This window comes from Lontra canadensis, unplaced genomic scaffold (genome assembly GCF_010015895.1).
Source record: "Lontra canadensis isolate GAN:19392208 unplaced genomic scaffold, GSC_riverotter_1.0 scaffold106, whole genome shotgun sequence".
NCBI classification, from domain to species: domain Eukaryota; kingdom Metazoa; phylum Chordata; class Mammalia; order Carnivora; family Mustelidae; genus Lontra; species Lontra canadensis.
Window position 1 is genome coordinate 5,643,344 of NW_022631100.1, and position 27,360 is coordinate 5,670,703.

General features: G+C 42.5%; 1 protein-coding gene across 1 annotated transcript in view; it reads left to right on the forward strand.

The window, feature by feature from the left end:
* The window catches only part of PAPPA2 (pappalysin 2), a 273,728-nt gene that overhangs the window by 225,474 nt on the left and 20,894 nt on the right, over nt 1–27,360 (forward strand). Inside the window, exons 19-20 of the mRNA XM_032838777.1 lie at nt 895–1,004; nt 12,590–12,661. Coding sequence (XP_032694668.1) covers nt 895–1,004; nt 12,590–12,661 — 182 coding nt within the window. The remainder of the gene's footprint in view (nt 1–894; nt 1,005–12,589; nt 12,662–27,360) is intronic.

The following is a 27,360-nucleotide window of genomic DNA, read 5'->3' on the forward strand; positions in this document are numbered from 1 at the left end:
TTCATGAGCAAAGTCTCATCTCCCCACTCTCTAATTTCTGCATTAAAATGTCACGCACTCACATATATAAAGCTCTTAGGAGTCATGTAGCATTTTGAATTATTTTACAAGTTTGCAAAAAAAAACATAGAAGTAGAGACAGTGAGAGCCAAAAAGAAGCTTGGAGATGAACAAATCTGTAGATGAGGAAACAGAGAACTCTGGGAGTATGTCATCTTTGGATAGAGTTTTAGAAGACATTTGGGCCCCACATACAAGGCAACAGAGCAAGATTTTCCTTCAGGAGGCTAACACATGACCAAAGTCTGCTTCTAATTTCCTGTTGCTTCCTCTTTTAATCACATAGGTTTCTTGGCTGCCAGCATAATGATCTTCAGTGAAACAATAGACATTATAAATCTGCCTTCATAATTTCTGGGCCATTTTTTTTTTCTCCAGCCGGTAAATTCCTTAGGTAGTGACTGCTATGATTATAAGTCTTCCAGAGATCATATAAGCAGGAATCATATTGAATGTACTTAAAAGGCATCAGTCAATCAGCTTAGTCTTTGGCTGGCCAGAGTCCTAGAGTAGGGTCTTGGAGGTTAAACTTTTAATGGCTGGATCATGCAGGGATTCAGTATCCAGAGGAGGGGCCATGCTGCACCAGAAAGAGGAGTGGGCATCATGTCAAGGGAAGGTAACATGGGGTAGTGGATCTTTAGCAATGAGTGTAGAATTATCCTTACAGGTGCATAGTACATGAATATCAGCCCTGCCTATAACCATGATAATGTGGTGACCCAAAATGTAGACAGTAATTGCTCTTAAAAAAAATCAAAGTTATTCATTCCAGGATAAAAAGACAGAGATCTAAGAAGTTCAAGTCTCTGCTGTAAATTTCTGTTCTTTCAGGTGCAGTGTGTTCCCTGACGTGCGTAATTCCCCCTAGTGATCCTGTAATTCTGCCTGAGAACATCACTGCTGACACTCTGGAGCACTGGATGGAACCTGTCAAAGTCCAGGTGAGGAAAGGGACATTTTTAATGTGTCAAGGATGTAAGACTACTGAGAAATTCTCAACTGACAGCATATTCCCTGGAGTAATTTCCGAGGCTTTCAAAGCATCCTTAAAGCAAACAACCACATGGATCATTCCCAGAGAGAAGAATTAAATATCAGGAAGAGAAAAGAGGAAACTTGATTTTTTAAAAAAATGGCCCCTATCCAAAGGACACTTAAAAAGATAATCTAGAAAGAAGACTTAAAGCCATAAAGAATGGTAATTCAGGAAGGAAATGGAAAAAGAAGATTACTACTAATGAAAAATAGGACAGGAGAACTTAGAAGAACACAAAGAAATGAAGGAAGTTGAAAGAAGAATGAAGAGGGAAAGATAATTTGGAAAAGATGAAGACGAAACTGAAAACAGGGAAAGAATGACCAAAGAGAGTAAGAGAGAGCTGCCTTTCCTGCCTACTCTTTCTGAACCCTGAGATCTTCTCCCCAGGCCCCCTGGAAATCAGTCAGTTGTGGGCAGGACCCACTACCTTGACAGCCTCTTCTCTGGGCTATCCTTTGGTTTGTATTCTCCATTGAAACCCTGAGGGTTCCCCTCCCTGCTTTCTCCCCTGGGTCCAGGAGAGGGGCACCTGCCCTCCTGTCTCCTCAGTGCCACTTCCAAACCATTCTCCCTATCTCCTCCCTGGAGTTCCCCACATTTGAATCTAATGCCAACAGAGCAAACATCATCTTTTGACCTCTTCTAACTCCTGGGTCACTTCCCCACATTTATTTCTTAAACACTTTGTTTGGCTCCTGGGTCATGTTGTATTAGCTGATACTCCTACAGGATTCACCAATTTCAATTTCCATACCCCTGACACATCCAAAACCTGGGTTCTCAGTTCTGTGGCCTCCTTTCCTCCAATGATCATGTTTACCTTTCTGACTTCATCCCTTATAGGCTTTCTTTGGCCCACTCTGATCTTGACACAATGGTTTCATGGCTGATTCTTAGAAAGCCACGCACATTCCCACACAGTACCTTTGCTCTGTGGTTCCCTCTGCTTAGAATGCTCTTCTCCAAGGCTTCCTCATGTCTTGCTCCTTGGCTTTCTTCAGAATTTTACTCAAATGTCAGGGGCCCTGTTTGACTATTTATCTAAAATGTTAACTCCCCTAAAACCTTTGTCCCCTTGTCCCTTTTTTATTTTTTTTCTCCTGAGGACTTACCATTACCAGGCATGCTATATATTTTCCTTATTTATCTTATTTTGTACCTCTTTCTGCTGCTAGAATTAAAAGCCCGTGGAGGGAATATTGTCTGTTCCATTCGCTACTATGTCCCCTGATGCTTTAACTGTTCCTAGGAGGCAGAAAGTGCTCAATGAATATTTGAGAATAAATACATGAAAATGAGGAAGAGAAATCTGTACAAGATCTGGATGGAGAAGATCGTGTGCCAAGTTAGTTATTTCTCCTTAGAGTGGAGAGGGTTGGGATAACACAGCGCCTGGGAGCTCAGTTGCTTTATTAGACTCTCTAACAAAGAAAATCCTTGGAAGACTGTTCTTATAGGGTCACCTAGAGATGGAGTCTAGAGATGTCCGACTTTTCATTTCGAAACCATCCTCAGATTGCTTCTTTTTTCTCACAGGCTAATTGTGCTGTATTAGCAGGGATTTGTGTCAAAGCAGGAGGATCAAAAAAAAAACTACTCCAAGTATGATTCAGGAGAGGAAGATAGGGGAGTAGCGTACCCCTATTAATTCAGTCCGTTCTTCATTGAACAAACAGTTGTTGGGACTTACTGTGTGCCCTGGAATGGGGCTAAGTGCTGGGAATATGGAGATGAGAAAATGATAGTCCTTCTAGTTATGAGACTTACAATCTGGCCATGAAAACATTTATAAGAATGCAACACGGGAAGTGGTTTGGTTGTGGTAGAAGTGCTGTGGGAACACCCAGGAGGAAGCAACCAATTCTTCTGCTCAGGAGCTTCAAGAAGAATCCAAGGACCAGGAGGCTTTTCTTCTGGGTCATAAACAATGATCATGAGGAATGTTCTAGAGGGTTAGGAATGGTAAGAAGTTCGCTGTGGCTGAAACCACGGGTATGTGTGGTGGTAAGGGAGAGGAAAGATGGGTACTGGAAGGATGAGACAGGGGAGAGGCAGGTGGGTGAGATCCCACAGAGCAGGCCATGCCCCTCCTAGGACAAAGAACTGAAGGAGGACACTGAACAGGGTAGAGCAAACCAGGAGCCCAAGGGCAGGGTGAAGACTGGATTGGGGTGGGAAGGAGAGAGCCAGAGAAACACCTTGCCTGGTTCTCCCACCCCTGGCCTTTCTAGACTTTATATCCCACTTCTAGCTGGAATTACAGCACCCAGAGGAAGAGTCCTGGAAGAGCTCCTGCCTCCTGTTTCATGGAGTGCCAGATGGTCTAGACCTTCTCCTTCAGTCCCTTAAATTCTTCTTCCCTTGGGAAAAGACTTCTCTTTCTCCATTAGAAGCCAAAGGGGGAAAGGCTTAGGATATTTCAGACCCTTTTCTTCCTCTTGAGACATAACCTGCTTAAGGAACTCTTCTCCACCCATTTCCCTGTAAAGGCATCCAGTGGGAACCATTGGTGGGGTTTTGGGAGGCCAGAGTGCAGGCCTTCCAGTGTTTGGGGGTCTCCCATTTCTGTTTTCCAAGTGGCGCGCATTCAAAGAAGAGAAGTTCAGTTGTCTCCATGAAGATAGTAGGGGTACCAATACCGGAGGTGTTGACTGTTTCCAAACTAGAAAAGGATATTTTCTATTTTCTGAAAGCCTCCTTTTTCTTAACTGTCCTTCAGGAGAGTCATTATTATTTATTTGCCCCTATTCCATCGTTCTTTCTTTACATTTATATTCCTAGTGACTTTTCCAGTACTGGGAACCTCATTGGTGTCTTTTAAAAATTGATTGAGCAAGCAAAGAAATTGTTGCACCATTTTCTACTTTCGAAGTGAATGTCTGCTTCCTAGACAAACTGGGCTATTTTGGCAGCTCTGCACAACTGTGTAATCACATCCTTGTCACCTTCAAGTTGCCCACCCCAGAGAGAAAGTGCAGAGCACCTTTTTCTCCTTAAGCCAAACATTAAGTGTTATTGTCTGTATCATTGCACGTGTCATGACCCTGGTCTAGTCAGTAAATCCAGGTTTTGAAACAGTTTATTCAGGCGTGATTTCGAGGCTGATAGCATCACAGAGATGTTGTCGACCTCAGAATCAAAAATGTATTCTTAAAAAACCTGAGTTTTCACTCATAATCTGTTATTCATCAGGTGGATCATTTTAGGCAATTTTACTGTTCTGTACCTCCATCCCTTTGTCTGTAGGATAGACATACTAGCTATTTCATAAGGTTGGCATGAGTATCAGATGAGAAACACGGATAGAAATTAACTCTGTCCTTGATGAGGAACACTGTTTCTTGATTAGTTGCCATTCTTCCTGGAGACAGGATGCTTTCCCTCACGTCTGTCTGCTCTTCCCATCATCAATGATACTGCCCTTCTTTGTGATTTGGGGATACAGTTATCCTGATCCTAATTTGCATAATTTTAGAGGCACTCTCACTTTATTGGAGCTTTTGAGACTTGTGTCCTATTTCTGTGTGAAAACAAAGGGAAGTAATTAGCTCCTTCTCCTAACATGGAGGAAGAAATGTAAGAACTCACAAAATGAGCCTCATCCTTACTTTGCAAGAGTAATTTGTTCCTGAGAAAACATCCAAAGGTCAGAATTTTAAAAGTTGAATACATAATTGATAACATAACCCAAATCGAGTTTCTTTATGCCCAAAGAAAGCCCAGTGTTAATTTAGTGGTTAACATGAATTATCATAGAGCGTCCAAAGAGGCTGTCATCTGTGACTCTCTCAACAATTCCATGGATATAATGAAATAGAGGAGGCTTGCTTACCAAAAAAAAAGCTTACATGGGATGCTTTGTTTTTAGGAAATCAAAATTTTATCATAACAGAAAACAAGAGAAAGGAGTCAGTGGAAGCAACAGGAATGGCAATGAGGTTACTCTTGTGTTCCCAGGTCCTCAGAGATAAGATTATGCACCAGCCATAAATGATTTCATGACGTCTGCTATTCCATGGCATCCAGCAGCTCCTGAGCAGTGGGAAATCTAACCTTGTCCTCATAAATAAGAGGAAATGCCTTATAAGCCAAAGCAGTTGTGTTAAATGAAACTCTTCATTAAAATCCTTATAACTTACATTGATTTATCTTGGGGGTTGTTCCGTATTGCACTCGATCTTAAATTTTGGTGTCCTTAAGAATCACTTGGGCAGTTTGTAAGAGAGACAGAGCTGGGTTCCACCCTTCAGAGAGGCTGGTGATGCCACAAAGCACACCCAGCATTCCACTGTAATGCTTTGAAAGACACTGCTATTACCAAATAAAATGCTGGCAACAGCAATATTTTAAATACAAGCACGTCTGTTTGGAGCCTGGCTCCTTTGTTTGGTAAATGGTGATCTCCTTATTTCGTGCGAATCCCTATCTCCCATACTTCAAATACCTTTATATCTGGCAAGACTACAGAGCAAATGAATTCAGTTGCATCATTTTCTCTAGTCTGCTTCCAATGACTTCATTCTTTGTAATAAAAACATATCTTACAGTTGGATAACATTTTACTGTTTTCAAAGTTGTATATATATAAAATATATATTTTTATGTATTTACAATTTCATTTTAATCTTATCACAAACCAATACACTAGGAAAGCAGGATTTAATTATCCTCGTTTTGACCAATAAAGTTGACATTGGATAATCTGTTCAAGCTTGACGTTGGAAGAGGAGAAAGAAGTGCAATCAACTTCTCTGATCCCAAGTCCAATGTCATCTCTCCTGAATCACCCTATTTGCCATAGTTGTTTCTTCCCCCTGCAGTGTACTTGGATTAGTTTGCTCATCAAATAGAAAAGAAGACACTCCTCTCAATTATAAGAACCCCCTCATTCCTACACTTCTCTTATTTCCTTTCTTCCTTCTCTAACAAAAATAATTTAGTGCTCTCTTCGGCAGCACATATTCTAACAAAAATAATTTAGAGAGACAGTTTTCTATAATTCTACTTTTCCCTATTGTGAAAGAGATTGTTTCTAAAGAACCAACAAGTATACTTCTGAGATGTCCACAAACCTTATTTGCCTTCCCCTGGGGTTCTGCAGGTTCTTATCCCTGCAAATGATACCTGACTTCTAGAATAATATACTTTCTATTAAAGAAAGAATTTCGGAGAACTTAGGTAACCTGGGGTTTTGATGAAAAACAACTCGAAATAGCGACTGGCATAAAGAAAAGTGAGGTCCCCCCTGAATTCAAATACTTACCTTTTGGTGGCCTCTGCCTCTTCAGCAGCAAGGGCCAGGATAATATTCTCTATCTTGCAGGGCTGTTGTGAAAATTAAAAAGAACACTTCTGAGATGTCTTACCCGGTTTTTAGCCTATAGTTCTGAAGTGAGTAAAAATGAAATTTCAGTTCATTTAGTACAAATCTTACCTTTGGAAGTTTCCTTCCTCTCTGAACAGAGATCACCAGTTATCTCTATGAAAGAGAAAACATAAAATCCGCTGGGTTGTATACTCTGCTCACTGGTGTGCACCCACGAGTGTAGACAGAAACATGTAGATCATGTGTTTCTTTTTTCTGCCCCTTTTACAAATGGGGCTGGGAAGGGAATTAATGGCCATTCAGTGTTTCCTATTTGAACACTTACTAAAGCAGCAACGTCTAACCGCTTCAGTTGTGAGACTGAGAGTCCAGATGAAAATGACTGTTATTTCTAATGACTCAAGGGCATACTGGCTGTGGGAGACAAGAGGTAAGGATCTGAAATGCTCAGGTGGACGTGCTGGGCCTTTTTTTTTTTTTTTTTTAATGGTGTCTTTCTCCTTCACCTACTGTACACAGAGATCTAGACATTTCTATGGTGATGACATCTGCCGCGAAATACCTGGCAGAAAGACAGGACACCAAACAAAAGGGCTTCTTGGCACTCAAATAAAGGCCTGCCAGTCTATGTGACTGAGCAATGGAATCTGGCAGTTGGGATACAGAAGACAGCCACATGCCCAGTCGGTAGCATTGCTCACACCCAGAAGCAAGAGCTTTTGCCCCACAGCCTCCCACAACTCTCTGGCAGTACCCAGACACCTGATGATCTGGGGAGCCTGAGCTGAGGGCGTGGGAGGAGCTCCCCTCGGACTTCTGTTAGGAGAACTCTGTGCCTTTCTCATCCCTGTATTTGCTCTGCTTCGTTTTTCCCTTCCTTTTTCTTCTTTTCTGTCCTTCTACCTCTAAACTGGAAGATTCTTGAGAGTAGGAACGATGTCTTATTTTCATCCCCAGATCTCCTCAGCGGATGACTCATTTAGTCCCTTGCTCAAAACAGGGTGCCAAAACCAGAGCCCATAGAAGAGAGTAGCTCCTGCCTCCACAGAGCTCTTTCCCAAGGCAAACATTTTGATTTTTCCAAAGGCCTATGTAAAGTTGAATTTTTATGGCTTTCCTTAACCACTGTGTTGAGGGAATTTTTATTATATTTTGAGATTTACCACTTAAATGGGAAAATTAACATTTTTGACTTATGTTGGAAAGACGTGGTCCTTCAAGACTCTGATTTCATGGGGAGGTGATTTTTTTTTTTTATACATAATGTGGCAATTGTTTGCACGTAATTATACTTGAAAGCGTTCCGTTCTAAAGTACAAAAGCATCCATCATAACATCTCATTTCCTCCATTAGTTTGCTTGGTAAATTCATTTTTCACAGACTGAACAATGCTTTTCTTTTCTTTTTTTAGTATATCACAATTAGGAATTAGTGAAGTCCAAACTAATGAGATTTTCCTGTGGCTCCAAACGGGAGGTTTGTAAGATGCTCGGCACTGCAGGGAAGCCCTCCCCACCCCCCGCCCCGCCCAGCTCTTCACTGGAATCGCTCAGTCAAAACAAATCTTGTAATTTCTGACTTTGTTTTCCCAAATTGGTCCCCAGAGGATTAGTAATCCCTTAGGCAAAAACAAAACGTTTTAAGAGGAAGAGAGAAGCAGGAAGAGAAAAAGAAGACAGTGCCCCCCAGGAGCCATAGTGTCCCACTAGCTGGTCTCACCCTCCCATCTGTCTTCTTGTCTCCTCATCCTTGCCCTCTTCCCTCAGAGTGTCCTCTTGATGAGCGCAGTTGTGTAACAGCCGCAGTGACACTTGCCACACACACACATCAGTGGGAGAACAAATCCCTCAGACATGAGTCATGAAAAAACCTTCTTTTTCGTCAGTTTCAAGTATGGAAGTGTCTGCTTTTGGTTTGAGTAAGTCTCGAGGCATCGAGTCCAATACAGTCTTGGAAGATGGGGGAAGAAGAACTGAAAAGCAAACTGCAGGGTAATGTGTGACTGTCCATACATACGCAAAAACAGGGCTGTATTTTATTTAGGGTTGCATACACATGTAGTAAGAAGGAAATTGTCACAAACCTGGGCAGCTGCAGAACTTTGTGGTCTGTTGTGATTAGCAGCCCATTCTGTCAAGTAACTATTCCTGATTAAAAAAAAAACAATTGAGCAATTCTGTGTTAGACCTTAGTGTTGGCCAACCATCAGTCTTGTGACCTTTAGTGAGACATTTAACCAAGCAATAGCCTTCAATTGCCTTATGACCTTCCCCTTCCTCTCCTCCCTTCCTTCTCTCTCTTTCTTTCTGTCTCTCTCTCTTTCCCCCTCCCACCTTCGTTTTGTTCTTCCCTTTTTCCCTTTTTACTTTTAAAAGATTTGTAAATGGCCCAACCAAGAGGAAATCTTTAAACTGGTATTCTCATAAACGTTTTCCTTTTGGAGACTTCAAAACAAATCTTTGTTCACAATCAATTCACCTGCAAAGTGGCTTATAAGTAGTATAATAACAATAGTTACATAAAACTGTATAGAAATAATAATTTTAAAATTCAGAATAGTTGTTAGCAGTAGGGAGGAAGGAAGGAGAGTGAGGGGACATTAATTGAATCTCTAGTGACTTAAATCCTGGAAGCAGATGCCATCAAATTGTTAAGATTTGATAAAGCTGGAAAGAGGATATAAGGTTGTTCAATTTCAATTATTTCCTATAGTTTTTCAAATATAATATACACTATAATAATTTGTCAAAAATATTCCAGAAAATAAGAAAGCTATAGTGAATTCTTAAAAGATATATTGAAGCATATTAAAAATTTTAAGGGCTTATTTGACCAAAAATCTGTTTAAGTCAGGCAGCATCAAACCAAAAGTGGTTAGGAGTGCTCCAACAAGAGGAGCTCAGGACAGACTCTACGGTAGAGAAAAAAAAAAAAACAACAACAAACAAACAGAAGGAAAGTAAGGAGATTATTGACTGGCTATAGCTTAAAGCCTAGTTGAGTCTTTGTCACTGGTTGTCCATAGTTTTCAGTTTCGTAACCTTGAAACATTCACAGGCTTAGATGTTGGGTTGCTTACGTGGGCCACCATGGATCAGAGCCACCTCAGTCTAATGGCCTCCTTGTTGAATTAATTTAACTAATGTCACCAGTAGCTAGCCCTTCCCATTGTTTTTTTTTTTTTTTTTTTCTGTTTCACTCCCCTCTTTTACCTCACCACCACAAATATGCCCCTAAAATTTTGGGCTTGAAACACATTTGAAATTCTCTGGGTTTGATCTATAAGTAGTAGTTCAATTAATGACATAAGCGTGTCTTTTCTTATGGGATGAATGTCGTTCAGAGGCCAGAAGGTTGTGGAGAATTCTGGAGCTCCAACATCCTATTTAGTGGTTGACAAAGGCTTATAAAACATCATCTCCAAGTCACTGAGATAAGATATAGGAGTGGGAAACAGTCCCTATTCTCAAGGATTTCACAATCTAGGAAGGCATATCACCCAGGTACCAGAAGCTTTTGCAATTTTCTAGAGATTAAGGAAGGATGCCAGTTTGAATCCATTTCATGTCTGAATGACAGAACATTAAAGAATCATTGAGAGGAATATTCTCAGTTCTCCTATCATGAATTTATTCTACAGATAGAGTTGCCCATATATGAAATGTTCTATGCGTAGCATTGTTTGTTGGAGCACAAGACTGAATTACCCAAATACCCATCAATATGGGTCTGGGTAAGTAAATGGGGGTTCATACATGCAATGAAATACTATGCAATCGATAGAATGCAACACTCCAGATAACATAAAATGGACAGAACCCCAAGGAACACTGTGAAGTGAAATAAAGACAAACAAGCAAACAACAGCAGACCGAAGTACACAATAAAATTACGATATTTTATCATCTGTACATGGCAATAGTTCCATATATGTATGTGTGCCTAGGCATAGACTATCTCCGCAATGATACAAAATACAGAAAATCAAATGGAGGAACTTGGGTGGCTGGGGTCAGGAGTAGAAGGGAGATTGTGCACCCTTCTACCTTTTATATCCTGGGAATCTGTATAACATGGTAATAAAATTATATAAATATACAAAGATAGAAAACATCATTTGGAGATGATAGGACAAAAGAGCAAAAAAAACAAATCTCAAGTAAAGACAGACTCTTTTCCTTTCTTTCTCCCCCTGCCCTTTGCAATATAGCCTTAGAATTTCTAAAGTGTTAGCAAACCCATACTCCTACGTTTATAAAAGACGTGGATGAGGTAGAAGGTTTAGAGGGCATAAGAGAAGCTGGGACAGTCAGTTAAAATGTTCTGGAGAGTTCTGGCCATGGACACCCTGTGAGAGTGCCAAGGTTAAATATCCCCTTATGTGGAAGAATTGACCTCTTTAAGGGCACCAGCTAGATTTGTGAATATTCAGACCCCTCTTGCTGACTGGGGAATCTGGCTCAGAGCACTGGAGGCCTGTATACATTTGAGAGTCTGACTGATAGGGATGGGGAAAGGGGATCCTTAGGGAATGTGGTGCCCTGAGAAGGAATAAGATTGCTATGTATTTACATCTCCAGGGTGAAACTTCCTGTTACATGCTATTACCATTATCTGGTGACAAGAAAGCATAAAACGTGGATATTTTAAATAATAGTAGTCAAGACCATCGCTAGCTAAATAGAGTTCCACTGATACTGGTTTTTTTAAAAGATAGACAAGGATCCTTTCCAGGTAGCTGAGCCATTGTTTATATGCAAATGGTCTTCTTAAGTGGCCTTTTATGCAGAATACCTCAGTTTTTAGGAGGCTGAACACCCCTATTGTGTTTACCTTACGTATTTGTATAATCCTGTATAGATTTGATAATCTTTTTTTTTCCAGTGCAATGAAAACTTAAAACCAAGTCACTTTCTATGCTATTACAATGTGCAATTTTGAGTATTGGAATTTATTAGGATATATGGTATTTATCCCCTATTTAGAGAAGTCGTGAAAGAAGAGTTTTAGTTTATAGTGATTAACTCCAGGAAAATCTTGCAGACTCCCATTCTCATAACTATGAGGTTCATATACATGTACCTACATATTAATATATGCAAATGTCTCCAATCTGATTATTGCACAGTCTTAGCATTCTAGAATGAATGTATGATTTCCAGTTACCGGAAGTACTATCTTGTGTAACGCTCATATCCGACAGTGTATTATTTTTCTTCTGATTGCACCATATTCCTCACGCACTGAATTAAAATGTGCGTATGAAAGTCTACAAATGACTGGGTTGATAGCAGGCTCCGGAGACAATCTCCTTTTCTCCCTGAAGCCTCCTGTGGGACTTTCTCTTCTCCTGAAGTGCATCTTTCGAAATTTTAAAATACAAAAATTAGAAGGAAAAAGCTCAGTGACAAGCATCATTCAAGCAAGAGTAGATGACTGTTTGTTTAAATGCACATCTGGAAATGACCACTGGGACCGAGACAATCACCAGTGTTTAACAGGAACGTGGTCTTGCGCTCTCCGGCTTGATGCAGGTGCCATTTTGAGCCCGTGGTGTCACGTTAACCCTGCTTAACCAACTCGTAGACCTTCTTTCATTTCCCATGAGGATGGGATAAGTGTGCTAACAAGAGCTACCGATCGTGCAGCATCTCCTCCGGTCTTTGCTCGACACTCACATATTATCGTCTAGGATTCTTGAGATCCGTTTTAGTTCAACCCTCAGCCTTTTCTCAGTCCTTAAAAATCCTCGGTGCTTCCTGGTCAACCCAGGCAGCTCACAGTTTCTTGTAAAGTTATTGAAAACTTCAAAACAAATGGAAACGATCTTATGCCTAGAGCCAAATTAAAGTCATTACAACATAGAGGATGCTTTCTTAAAATTATACCTACAGCTCTCTGGAAATTCTGATATCTCGGGAGAGAGGAGCGAAGGAGGATGAAGAGGATGAGCGCTCCACCCTGGTACCAGCTGGCAGGATTAGCAGCTCTGGAGGAAAGACCAGCCGGCCCCCGCCTAGGCTGTCTCAATGGGGCACAGCCAGGGTCTCCCTCCTCAGGAAATGGGGTTGGACTGGCACAGGGAGCTCAGGGTCTGCCCTTTCTCTTACTGACCAGGGCTCTCTGTTTTTGTTTTCTGTTCTTTCATCTCCCCCTTCAGAGCATCGTGTGCACTGGGCGGCGTCAATGGCACCCAGACCCTGTCCTGGTCCACTGCATTCAGTCATGTGAGGTAAGCTGCACATCCCCCTCCCCCAACCCAGACTAGAGTTCTTAAGTCTGCTTAACTCACAGGGAGTTGAGCCTTTCTAATTCAAGATCTTGCTCCTGTGCCCTTTGGTTAATCACTTAAATTTAGCTCTCCAATCCCCAAATTACAGATACTAGGATTTCTCTTCTTCCTTTTTTCTTCTTTCTTCTTCCTCCTTCCTTCTTCTGTCATTGTCTTCTTCTCCTTCTTCCACTTCCTCCTCTTCTTCTTTTTAGCAAAATCTCTAGGGTCTCATTTTAAATGACCTAATAAAAAATAAGTTAAAAGCAAATCAGAATTTTTTATGGTCTTGGGATTCTGTAATTGGACCTTACTTGCACTTAGTTAGATCAGGGCTTTGCGGACTGATGGCCTATAGACAGGTTTGTCTGGCCAGCACCATGTCTGACAACAATTTTATTTTGGTTGCCAATATTTAAAAATTGGGCTTTCACATACAACTTGTACATGTACATATAATATCACACACACACGTACACACATTCTCCCAGTAGAAATCAGTATGAAACACTTTGTGCAGATTTGTCTCCTGAAAAACAAGACTATCTGGCAACCATGGCAACGATTAGCTGGCTCTAAGTAACAGCTACAACTCCAGAAGGGCAGCTGCTCTGGGGTGAGCAAGATGCTCCCCTCTCCCTATGGCTTCTTACCTAGTGCGCATCCCTCCTTAGCATCAAGTGCCTGGGTCACGCAGGCGTTTATATGCTCAACCTCTGAGGTAGACCTGTAATCCACCATTGACTAACTTGAATCAGACCTTTACTTCCTCAGGGAATCCTGTGTACTTCTTTACACAGGGGAGTGCCTTCTAGTAGGGGATTTAGCATGCTGTGAATTCCTTAGCTAGATTAACAGTTATTGTGAAGAAGAGTCAAGAATGAGGCAGAGCCTTACAGAGGGAGACTGACGCAGGAATCCTGGAATCCTGACGTGGGGAGGTGGCAGGGTGGGGGGATGGGGAGCAGGCACTTCTCACACACGCACATTTGCGTGTGTACACACACATACACGATTTAAACCCTCTCACCCTGGGGATAGCCCCTCAGTCACAATAGGTTTTGCCATCCAAATCTCTCACTGCAAGTAATGAAGCCACTTAGCGGTGACACTTGGGTAATTCTGGCTGCTCCCTTGTGCTAGCAAGAGCTGTTGCACTGCCACTGATTTCCAGCACCCTCCCCCCCAAAACACACCCAACCCACATGCTTGTCTGTCCCTTGGTTCTTCTGTATCCCTGTTTCTCTTTATCGAATTCTGGGAAACTGGGATCTACATGAGGCCAAAGAGGGGGAAAGGGTGGGGTTTGAGACAAAGAGAAAACTGGGTGGGGGAAATGACACCAATAAAATAGCACTCTGAGAGTCCATCAGGGAAAATGCTAGCATGGAGTATGCTTTGTTACCATTCGGGCCAACAAAACAGCTCATCTTCTGCCATCATTAGAAAAACAGATGGCAGTGGGGTGGGGAGGAGGGGCAGTGACTCATCCACTGGGCAGGGTGTAAAAAGAAGGAAGAGGAGGCCAGGGAAGGAGGGAGATAAACAGAGAGAGGACTCAGAGCTGGGAAGAGATCAAAGGGATCCTGAGAATTCCCTTCTGCTGCTTCTATGTGTGATGGCAAGAGGGAGGGTGGGTGACCGGGCTTGGAACTGGCTTCCGTGTTTCCCAGAAGGTTACAACGCAGAGCTTTCCTCGTGTACTCCCCTCCTCACTGAACCCCCAGCATGTCCTCTAGATCTCTTAACCAGAGCTTCCTAGGCTTCCCTCCTTCCTAGCCTTTGTTGATGTGACAAGGAAATACTCCACTCCCTCCTGTGACTACCCTGCCCAATGGCTTCCATGTGCAGCTGAGTCTTGACCAGCTAGGAGCTGTTGGTGCCCCGGCTCCAGGGGTTCTCAAGGTCTGGCCCGTGGGGTGAAAGGAAGAAGGTGGGGGTGGGGGGGGGGGGGGGAAGAGCATCAATATGCACCAGAAAGGAAAGGTATCAGACACGGGAGGAGAAAGAGGAGAAACTCTGAAGATGTAAGTAGTAAGAAACGCAGAGAGGGGAGGAACAGGAGAAGAAAGGACGAGAGAGGCTGGAACTGGCCACTTGGCAGACACCTAATTCTTTACTGGAAAAAGTCAGCTAAATATATTAGGGGCAACTGAAGAGCATCAAGGATAAAGGGAGGGAAAACAGACCCCAAGGCAAGATAAACCAAAGAGGGCTCAGTGGATGAGAGGAAGTCTTGAAAGTGCTGCACAGAAATCTGAGCTCAAATTAGACATTTGTTCCCCAGTATCTAAAAGGAGTTTTCTTTTTTTGCTTTCCAGTACTGAATATAACTCTAAGATGTCCCCGTGAGACATCCAGCCTTGTAAAAGTCAAGTAGCTCATTCCTCTAAGCTCAATACAGTGAATCCATCACCCGCTATCCCCCATCTGTGTCCTCCTTCCTGTCAGTTCTGCTCTTTTGTGTCCTACCCCCTTGGCCACCTTCAATGTTCCATCATTCTATGCCTCTTGCTTTCTTCAAGAGACAGCTCTAAAGTGTTCTCTACAACATCTTGTGTAAATAACTTCACCTTCTCATTGTCACCTGCATTGGCCTTGTCTCAGCGGTCCAAACTTGTTCATACATGAAATTCTATTTTTCTAGGTGTTTCTCAAAACTTAACCTGACACTCCTCCTATTTGTCCTGACCCGCCCCTCCTCATGTTGTCTATTTCTTTTGTAAGTTGCAAATGCGCAGGGAATGGTAGCTTGGTTGGTGGAAAGGTTTTGGGGTCACACAAATGGAAATTCAAATCCAAGGTCAACTGAGTGGTGTGAGCCTTGTGTCTTATTCTGTACTGGGGGCAACAAAGTAGAGGCGAAAAAATGATTTTAAGGAGTGTGTTACAGCATTATTGTGATAATGTCCATGAAGTGTTTAAGTACCATGCTATGTCTGGTCCATGGCTGATGGGTACAAAGTAGTGGCAGTCATGGTGAACTGTTAGGCACTTTGTAAATGCTTACGGAGTGAGTAATGCAGAAAGCGGGAGTCCAAACTGCTCTTGTGGCCTCAAGGTGAGTAGGTACAAACCCTGAGGATGGGAAAAGGGAAAGAATAAGAGAAGAAAGGGGAAACAGGCCATTCCTAGGGAAGCCCCCTGAGATCCATAATTCACAGATCTCATGGAGAGAGCTGCCAGGTCCAGTCAGTCACCAGGCCAGTTGGTCACCAGATCATTCCATGAGTAGCTTTCTTCATTCCTACCATTGTGTCCCTTCTTGGCGCCTCAGCAGTTCCCACTTGGGCTACTGCGTTGGTTTCCTGATTGTTCTTCTTCTTTCTAGACCTGTGCTCATTAAAATTATAGACAAGTATACAAATGGTCTAAGATAACTGTGCAGGAAACAAACACTTATTCTTCCAAATGCTTGTCCGAGAAAGCGTACACCTTTCCCAACATGGCAAGAGAAAGAGAGACACCAGGAGGCATCTTCATTCTGTGGGGCAATGATTGAAGTGAGTGTTTGTTCAATCCATGAACACTATGAGACTGTCAGGTCACATGTATTGCCCTCTCTGGGTTTTTTCCCCACTCCGTTCCTTCCTTTTTCCTTCATAAAGTTGTATTTATGAATTCTGCCAAAGTCCACAGCCCCAGGTTCCACTTAAACTAAGAACACCTTGTTCTCCAGGGAATGCAGCTGGGAATAAAGACCACACTTACAGCCTCCTTTTGGAGAGAAAAGATTATTTTCCCTCCTGCCGGATGATTAAACTTGAGGGCCCACTGACCTCACGTTTGGTGCTACTGTTTCTGTGACCACGTATTGTGTCCTTCTCAGCAGACTCCATTTTGGATTACAGTTTCTCACACTCTCTCTTTACCCCTTCGCTGTTCTGTAGAGCCATGCCCTTCCTTTTTCAAAAGTGGGAGCTGTGAAGGAGATCAGAAGCAGAATTATATTCAAATAATTAGGACCAAATACAAATCAAAAACATCTACCCTTGTTCACTATGTGGAGATAGGGTCTTATCGAAACAATGATATGTATTAAGAAGGCAGAAATAGTCAACTTATACCCAGTTTATATCCTCATGAGTGTTTATTATATAGTATAGGTAGCCATGGTTAACTGACATTCTTCAGTTCCCAGTAAAACTTAGAAAGCCTTTTAAGATATTGTGGGAATTTCAAGGAAGTCTTTCTGGGCATTAGCTGCCATTTCTCATGTAAATTCTTAAGCATACCCTTACAGATGCCTATCACCTTACTTACCGCATTATTTCAAGATTATTGGATAGATCCATCCTTCCCACAGACTGCAGGCTCCCAAGTGTCCGATGTGTGTTTTATTTATTTTTGTATCCCTATTGGAAAAAAAAGCCTAATTCTTCAGTGACACTTGTTTTCATTTCCCTAAAGGGAGGGACAGAGTTGAAGGTAGAACTTCGAGAGTCTTAAATTTGAAAAAGATTGGATCAGTCTTCTGAGAATCAGCACCATGGAAATAAATGCAGGGCAGGAATAGAAGAAGTAAAGACTAGAAACTCTGACATGCACAGAATCAGAAGGCCTAGCAGCAGGTACAGTGAGGGCTGCATGGAATAGCAGAAGAAAGGCTGTCTGACACATAGAGGCAGGCTTGAAGTTCACTTCCATCCTTTAGATTTATCTTTTAACCATGGCACACCTGGGTGACTCAGTCGGTTAAGTGTCTGCCTTTGGCTCAGGTCATAATCCCAGGGTCCTGGGATCAAGTCCCACACTGGGCTCTGTGCTCAGCAGGGACCCTGCTTCTTCCTGTGCCTACTGCTCTTCCTGCTTATGCTCTCTCTCTCTCTCTTTATGACAAATAAATAAATAAATACAATCTTTAAAAAAAAAAAACTTGTTGGTCAGATAACCAGCTTCAGAAAACGAGGGAGACACACCCATGGGATATAGCTTGGGGCCTTCAGAGAGGTTGCACGCCAATAAAGTGTAGGTCATGCTAATTTTTCAGGAATGACCTCAAACCTCCCTTGTTTCGGAGGATTTTTTATCTTAATCAAAAGATTAAAGATTTTGATTAGATTTTGAACTTAATTATACCCGTGATTCCTTCTCTTAAAGGGCCACTGGTCAGATTTGTGGCCATCTCAGTTAGCCTTCATTTCTTAGTCCCTGGATGGGTTGCATTTTGGAAATCTGTTGGCACTGTTCTTTCTTGGCATCTGTTCAAGACCAGTCCTGCTTTTGGTTTTACTGCTTCCATCCTGGTACTAGCTGGCAAGAGAAAACTCAGACTAAGATAGGATAGATAGGAGAGTCAGAACATGATAAAGGACATACAAGCACCTCTTGTATGAATGTTCATTAAACATTAGTTGAGCGTGTGATAAACATTAATTGAATTTCATTTATCAGTAATACCAAGTGGCTTCTGTTACAAAATAAAAGTTATGCTCCTTGGCCACTATTCATCCTCATACAATGGGCAATACCCATGTTTGTGTGTATACCCTGAGGAGAAAAGAGGCCAGGCTGATCTGGAGGGAGATATAGGGTCGAGGATTGCTTAATACAACTCTGGCGCCCTATCTAATCCAGTTTGGTGTTCCCGAAGGAATGAGGTGCCCTCCGAAAACTGGAGGGAAGCTGTGCAGTATACACTATTTTATTTTATTTTTTTTAAGATTTTTATTTATTTTTTTGACAGAGAGATTACAAGTAGGCAGAGAGGCAGGCAGAGAAAGAAGGGGAAGCAGCCTCTCGCCCAACAGAGAGCCCAATGTGGTACTCGATCCCAGGACCCTGAGTTCATTTGAGCCGAAGGCAGAGGCTTAACTGAGCCACCCAGGTGCCCCCAGTATACACTATTTTAAAAGGCAAAGGGTGTTGAGCAATAATGTCTGCATGCCTGCAAGTTTGAGTTTTCTATGAGAAACAGGTCTAGGGCAGTTTCTCTTTGTCCAAGTCCTATCCTTCTAAGGAACAAGCCCTTCCTTACCACCTCCATGTTTTGTGTCAGAACGACTGGTCAGAGAGATAAAGGAGAAATCACTTCTTAAACTTAGCAGGTGTGCCCTTCTAGTCCAGAGGAGAGAGCCCCCAATTTAAGATGGCAGCTAAGGGGTTTGACGCAAGGTGGGTGATTACTGGAGATTGTGCAGGACAGGATGGCCCGACCAGTGGAACACTCAAGACTTGTTCTGGCCACACCCGGATCTTGGCTCATTTCACACGGGCAAGGGAATCAGCGGGTCATTTTTATAAAAAGTGAGCTAAAGAATTACTTGTATTCTTATTTTTTTGGGGGGGGATTTTATTTATTTGAGAGAGAGAGAGAGAGCAGGGGTGAGGGGCAGAGGGAGAGAGGAAATCCCAAGCAGACTCCCGTGTTGAGCATGGAGCCAACAAGGGGCTCCGTCTCACGACCCTGAGATCGTGACCTGAGCCGAAATCAAGAGTCAGATGCTCGGCCAACTGAGCCCCCCAGTTGCCCCTGGGCTTCTTATTTTTAAAGTGCTTATTCTTAGGTGCTGCCTCTTCTTCCCCATTCTGATATGTCAAGTCTGGGGTGAGGTCCAAGAATTTGCTTTGGGGTGCTGCTAATCCAGAGGGTTGTTAACTGCACTTTGAGAAACACTGAGCAGGGATAAGAGAACACGCCCCTCGAAGAGGGCACATGGAAGCACCTTGCATCTGGGGAGCAAAGGATCCATCTTCCAGTAGTTTTTGGAAAACAATAAATAAATCACCTGAAATAGAATGTAGAATTAGAGGTCAAGGACAGAGGTAGAAACATCTGGCAGAGAGTAGTAAAAGTAAAATTCTTAGAAGCCAGGAAACACTGGTTTGCTTTAAAATTGTAGTGAAAATTTTTAGCAATCATGTTTCATCATGGGTAAACAGCAGCGTGCCTCTTCTTAAAACAAGCTATGTGGCAATGAGTGTATTTGGGACCAAGAAAAAACCCGAGTGTTTCTCTGTTTTTCATTCTTCTCACCAGTAGTCTACTCCTGTTTTCTCTTTAGATCTAGCCTCCATAGCCATTAGAAAATACAGACAATTTTTGGGGCCCCTGGGTGGCTCAGTGAGTTAAAGCCTCTGCCTTCAGCTCAGGTCATGATCTCAGGGTCCTGGGATCGAACCCCATATCGGGCTCTCTGCTCAGCGGGGAGCCTGCTTCCTCTTCTCTCTCTGCCTGCCTCACTGCCTACTTGTGATCTCTGTCTGTCAAATAAATAAAATAAAAAAAAAAAGACCATTTAAAAAAAATTAACATATAATGTATTATTTGCTTCAGGGGTACAGGTCTGAAATATAGACTTTGTTGAAGGTAGCAAGAATAATCTCCAAAGTTGACAATTCATTTGGGGTCAAAAATCAAAAGCAACTGGGATTTTTAAGCCAAAGAAGAGCAGGATGAAGATGAATTTAGTAAATATTTTCAGGTCGTAGATACTTTACCTACAGAAGAGTTAACAGTCACCATCCCCCGATAAGAACAGAACAGAAAACAATGGGCTTAAAAACTGAAAGAGCTATTTAAATCTGTGTGAAATATCCTGGCAGTGTTAGACTTTATACAAGGTTTCAAAGAGATGTGTTTAAAAGTCATATTAGCCTTCAGAACATTGTAAGGGGGTGTGTATCATCCTCTCTCTGCACGGTTGAATACTTTCTGCTGTGTCAAACACAGAAAATGTTTTGGTGTTCCCTTTCCCTGTAGATGTAGCATGCCGTGGATTTAAATGTAAATATATTTGTGTGTTTTCTTAAAGCAACTGGTAGAGATATCTGTATGTATCCTTGCTATAGGAGTACTCCCTTGATAGGAATTTGTATACGACGGAACTGGGCTTGGAAAGACCAGGTGAGGAGGAGTTGGGGAACAAATTTAGCTTCAGTGGAGCGGCTGCATTTACTTAAATGTAGGTGGGCAGTTGTATTTTCTTACACATTTAGTAGCTGATACCAACAATGCTCCCATCCCTAATTCGTTCCATCTGCTCCACCATTCCTTGGATTCTTTCTTCTGTGTTGTCTTGGACCTCTCTCTGCCTCCCTTTTATTATTTATATTCCAGATGGTAGCCCTGTTAGCTGGGCTTCTTGATGGCTCACGGGCACTGCCTCGGCTACTGCTCTAAGTCGATGGGATGCAGGGGCCAGTATATAATTCATGAGGTAGAAATGACGGCAGGGAAATCAAACTTTTATTATACCTTTTTTTTTTTTTTTTTTTTTTCTTGCCCAGAGCTTGAGCCAAGAGAGAGGGGCTAGAGTCAGACCGAAAAGTCCTGTTCTAAGTGGTGTGCTTTATTCTGGGGCACAGACTATCTACAGATCTGAATGAGATGATCTGAGCTCAGGGAAGGGAGAGGCTGGCGGGGTGCGGGCTTGTGCGTGTGTATGTATTTGACCATGTGAAACTCCAGTGCTGGGTGGAAAAACACATCAACACCATCATAAATCAGAGGGATCTTTATTCTTCAAGGTGAAATGCAATGCACGAGCATCTACAAGCCTCCAGTGCCTAAGTCCTGCCTTCCCCGTGGCAGCTAAACTGGCTGGCCTTCCTCCAGGAAAGCAGGAAGGAACATTTTCTCCCAAGTGAAATATTCGAAGACCCAAGTGAGTCAGACAGGGTCATAATTCACCCCTAGGGCTGGCTGAGCCTCAAGTGAGAGCAGGGACACTTGGGCCCACACCTGCGGAGATCCAGGATGCACCAGGGCGATGGACAGCCCTGGCCGCCACCGAGGCACCAGTCCACCTGTGAGCAGTACAGATTCTCCGGTCAGGGCTTCGAGTCAGAGGCCCTTGGGGAGGGCCGGTGGGGGCACAGAACACAGTTGTGCGGATCCTCTGGGTAGCTTCAGTGTACTCCCGGGTTTGCCGTCTTCAGAGCTGCAGGAAAACACCGCACTAGTGACAGTTGTCCCCGGGGGACTGGAAAAAGGCATGCATACGAAGATCCTGTGTCTGATTCGAAATCTGTTCTTTCTCTCCCCCTCCGTGTCAGTGCAACCTGTCCAGCCATTCTTTTCTCAGTCTTTTCTCATTTCTGCCGTTAAGGTTGACCTCTACGACTATGCTTCAGAAAACCATTCCATCCCCAGAATCACAAATTACTTTTAATAAATGCCCGAGGCTTGAACTTTGAAGTATGAGCAGGTGGGATTGTGACTAGTTCTTAAAAACAAAAACAAACAAACAAAAAAAAACAAAAGAAAACCTCTCACCTGAGTATGTCTTTGTAAGTGCCTTAGTAAAAAGAGAAAAATGAATCCTTTTTATGATAGCTGTATTCAGGAAACCAAACGTTCTATCCTGACTTTATCGCTCGTGCACTGTGTGATTATGAAGTGGTTTAACTTCTCATTCCCTTTCTATTTATATGTTGTCATTTAAATAATAGCCAGTAATTAAACTTCTCTTTGCCACATTTTAGCTGTTTACAGATCAGATATAATAACTGTTCCTTCCCTGCTGATTCTTGAAGGACAGATCATATGGGCTTACTTTTTCTTTTACATTCTTGCCAAGTTCTTTAGGATCCATGGGTGAAGAGGGGCCATAAAAACACTAATAGTAGGAGTAATAAGGTCGCAGATGCCGGTGAAGGGGACAGCTACTCCGCTTCTGGTAGGGATGGTGTAGGTTCTTACAAATCTAAATCTGAATACGTCTTAGCCGTGTTAGAAATCCAGAGAAAAATGGAAAATTAGCTTAAGTTGGAGCTGTCTTCCAGGCTCACTGCCTGCCAAATTCCAATCCCCTCGAGATTTGTTTGTGAATTTCTCTGCCAGTTTTGTGCAATCTCTGCACCAGGCTGAAAAATCCGGGCATGTCTTTCCGCTTGTCCGGAGTCCCTTTCGGTTCAGGGCTCTACTTTAGATCCTCCAGCTGGAATCTCTGAAAATCAGACTCCAAATGTTAATTAGGACTAGGTTTTCATTTTGAAAGCTAAAACCATCGTTTCCCGCCCCCTCCTCATTTTTTAAAAAAGTGAAACCCTGAAAGCACAACCATGCAAATTGTAAAACCTCATCTAGATTAACAACATTCATGAGAATTTATGCCTCCCTTAACCTCCCGTGGAGCCACACTGTGCGTCCTGGTGGGCTTTCTAACTGGCTGCATTTGGCCTTCTTTGTCTTCTCTGCTTCCTGGGTGGGCCACTTTCTCACTCTGCTAATTCTCTTTATGGCATGGGTTGTCCCTTTTCCTCCTCCCACCGCACCCTTTTTCTGATTACTCTGTGCTTTTCCTTATTTTTCAGTTCTTTTTCTTTATCATTTCCTGCCTGGGCTTGAAGACAATTTATATTACCCTCCTACAAAATTGGCATCACAGAACTGCTACCTTCTTTTCTTCAACCTGCTGGACCTTCCAGATGCCTTCCCATGATTATAATGATGTTAGGATTAGCAGGGAGCAAATACAGTCAGGTTCTAGCCATAAGTAACTTGACTCCTTTTCTCTTTTCACCTGGACATTGGTCCCCTATGATGTCTAACTAGCTTCTAAAATGTGTTTTAAATACATTTAAGCACGACTCAAATACATTCACTGAGACTCTTCAGGAACCTATAGAGCATTGGTTAATGTACTATTCAGCACATCATTGGCACAATGCCTTTATTAAATAGTCATAGAAGCAAGCTCTTTTAGGAAGTGCGCATAGTTTGAGTCATTTCTGATTCATTCTACTAAAGTTGGTATCTCTTTAAGTGCAATGATTTGATTATATACTTTATTATAATGACTGAGTGGTAACACGGTACCCTAGGAAAACTTTTACCTTATTTCTTAGTCTCTAAAGTACAGGCGTCTCTCTATACACATATTGTGAGTGTGTTTGTGTGTCTCTTCTTCTGACTAACCCAGCAGTGACTGATGACAAAGAAGAGGGTGACACTCCAAGTAAATTGCGATTCTTTGCAAATTGTGACAAACAAGATGTGTAGAAGAAAGGCTGTACATTTTGACCCCAGACTAATGGATTTAAATCTCAGCTCCACGCTTATTATATTGTTGTGTAATCTTTTCTAAACTGAATTTTAATTCTTTTTATTTTTAATATTTATTTGACAGAGAACACAAGTAGGCAGAGAGGCAGACAGAGAGAGAGGGGAAGCAGGCTCCCCCGCTGAGCAGAGAGCCCGATGCAGGACTCGATCCCAGGACCCTGAGATCATGATCTGATCTGAGGGCAGAGGCTTAATCCACTGAGCCACCCAGGTGCCCCTGAATTTTAATTCTATAGAAGTCATACATGGACCTAGTTTAGAAAACCAGTTGGCCAGGCTCTCTGGACAGAGACGATCCCTCCGTGTCTTCTTTTCTTCTTCTGTTTTACTTCTTTTATTTCTTCTGGAAATTACATCTATAAATATCTGCATCCATACACACATATCTATTTAATGATTCTTCTGCTAATTTGGATTTTTTTTTTCATTTAGGACATTACTTACTGGTGTCCTAGTAGAAAAGATGGGGTTTGAGCTCCCTGATACCATCCCTTACACACACACACACACACACACACACACACACGTACTGCTGCCTGTAGAGGCACCTGACACTTCTAATTCTTGAGTTTTGGGGGGTACTGTTGCATTTCAGACACTTAAGTTTCTGTTTTCTCAAATTTTCTGTGTCAGTTGCTACTCATCCCATCTATTTCCCACCGTCCTAATTGCTAAATTCTCTATTGACCGTCTTTCTCTCTCATATTCTCTTTTCTCTTGTGATTTCATACCTTTTTTATTCCTTGACAGTCATTTTAGTGGGGTTTGCAGAGGGAACAGATAGAAAAACAAATTCAATTCCTGTTTTACTTGTACTGAGCCTGGCACATAATACATGCTCAGTGAGCAGTGTACTGTTACTAACACTTCCTCCGACAGAGTGTATGACTCTATGGAAGAAACAAAAGACACTGGACAGAGACAATGTACCCTATTTTCATTTTTTCCCCTCCATTGTCTTTTCTAACTTATTTTATCCTGAAGCCAAGCAAAAATCTTTCCAAGTAGCAAGCTCCTGAAAGTGTAAGTTTTAGGTAAAGAAGCACTTATTCATGGACTAGATGTTGTCCATTAGTAGGAAAAGACTCTATGTGAAGGGAAACAAGACAAAAACCCTGTCTCCTGTGAACCCCCAGTCTGATTTGGGGGAGAGGTGTGTTCAAAGTGCCATGGAAATAGTGAAAACAAAGTGATTGTATTTGCTTACAGAGCAGGCAAGAAGTATGTGTGGGACATCAAATTTGGAAAAAATTGTATAGCAAAATGGCACTCATGAGGGACCTTGACAGACATAAACATTCTACTAGTTGGCGATAAAGGAAAGCCCTGTGGGCAGGGAGGAGAGTATGGGCACAAGGCACAGGGGTTTGACAATGCATAGGATGTCTGGAGAACTGCCAGAGGACAGGGCAGGTGGAGACCACAGGTGATGTTAGAGAGGCCCAGGCTAGATTAGAAAGAGTCTTGAATGCTGCCATGCTTGGGATACAAGCTTTATTCTGGAGGCACTGAAGAGCCTCACTTTTTTTTTTTTTTTAAACTGGTAACAATATCACATTGATGTACTCTTGGAGATGAAGCCCATGGAGAAGAGATAGGTGATCAGTAGAATGTTTACGTTAGGATGTCTGTATTTTAGAGAGTAGGTGAGAACACAGACTTGACCCCTGCTAATAAGGATGGAAAGAAGTAACCATTGAGGGGTTTTCTTTTAAGATATCAGACTGATTCTAGAATCACATCTCATGGGGAAGATGAGGTTCTGAAACTAATTCACTGGTGGCTGGATGGATAATGAGTGCCACTGAGCTCTGCAAAGAAGAAGAAATAGCCTTGTAGGAGGACATAATGGGATAGGCTTTAGACTGGGTGAGTTTAGTGAAATTGGAAATAGAAGTTCAGGATCAGTGACTTGGGTTGAGAAATGAGGCAAGATGATAAGAAATATGGATGATGATTGAGAGTGGCGAGTAGATGAGATCACTCAAGGCATGTGAATGGGGAGAAAAGAGGAAAAGAACCAGCAGGAGGCAGGTGATGTAAGGGAAGAAAAGAGGAAGTGAAACTAGTTGAGGGGATAGAGAGCAAATGATTGGAAAGTGGAAGGAAATGAAGGAGAGAGTGGTTTCAGGAAAACCATGACAGAAGAGAGACTTCAGGGAGAGAGATGGTGAATGGCAGTAAGTGCTACAGAGTAGACAAACAAGATGGGCATTGGCAAGAGAAAAGTAGGTTTGTGATTTAAGCGCTCACTGAAATCCCTGACACATGTGTAGCCGTGAAGTTGGGGAGAGGGTGATAGGTTGAGAAATAGATAAGAAAGTTGATGCAGCAAATAAAAAATAGTGTTTCCAAAAGTTGGCCAGTAGGAGAAGTAGAAGTAGAAGAAGTGGGATGGGCAGTAATTTAAGTGGATATGGATGAGACTTGAATATATCTATGGGCTGTGAGTAATCTGGAGTAATCTGGAGGCCCAAGGTAAAGAGGGTAGACAGGATTACAAGCACTGTTGGCTCTGAGTCAGGCGAGAAGGAAGTAACCATGACCAAAGACAAAGTCTGAAGGGTAGCAGATGGAATTCAAGAACCCAGGGGTTTTACAGGCACCAGTTGCTCATTTCTTTGTGCGGACTTTCCCATCTCAATGATGGCAACTTCATACTTTCAGTTGCTCGGACAAAATCTTTGGTGTCGTCTTAATTCCTCTCTTTCTGTCACCCTCCACAACCAGTTCATCAGGGTAGCCTCATAGCTTGACCTTGAAAATATGTCTGCGATCCAGCCACTTGTCAGGGTCCCAGCTACTGCCCTCTGGTTTGAGCTATCACCATCCACTGCTTGCATTAGAACAACTGCCTCTTGGCTGGTCACACCACCACCCTGTGTCCTCTTCCCCGCTCAGCAGCCAAAAGCTGCTGGTAGAATATAAGTTAAAGCTAAGCAGTCCTCTGCTAATGCCTTCCAACCATCCTCCTTTCACTCAGAGTAAAAGCCAAGTCCTTACAAATGGTTTGCACAATCCCCCAAATATTCCTTCTCTGACCATCTGATTGAAAATGACAACCGTTCTTACTCCCTCCTTCTCTGCCTATTGCCCAACACATAGACCTCCTGCTTCCTTTATGTGGCCCTATTTTTTTTTTTAAATAAGACTGTGACTTTCTAATTCACTAAATAATTACTTATTTGTTATATTTAATGTCTATTTTCCCCACTGGGATTTGAGCTTCACAGGGCAGGACTTTTTATTTCTTTGATTCACTGTCGTATCTCAAGTCCTTAATAAAGTGGTACAGTGACTGGCACATGGTCAGTGCTCAGTAAATATCTTTTGCATGGATGGTCGAGGTAGGAACTTAAGGGCAGCCACGGGGTTGGGAGAGACTGGCAATGGGATAACAACCTTAAGCAACTTGATTCCTTTGGAGAAAAGGAATATTTTGCTAACTTGTAAATAGTGAGAGGACTGCCAAGAGACCCTGATTTTAGTCCTGTAAGAGTCTTTTTTTTTTTTAAGATTTTATTTATTAATATGACAGAGAGAGATCACAAGTAGGCAGAGAGGCAGGCAGAAAGGGTGGGGGTGGGTGGGACGCAGGCTCCCCGCTGAGCAGAGAGCCCGATGCGGGGCTCGATCCCAAGACCCTGGGATC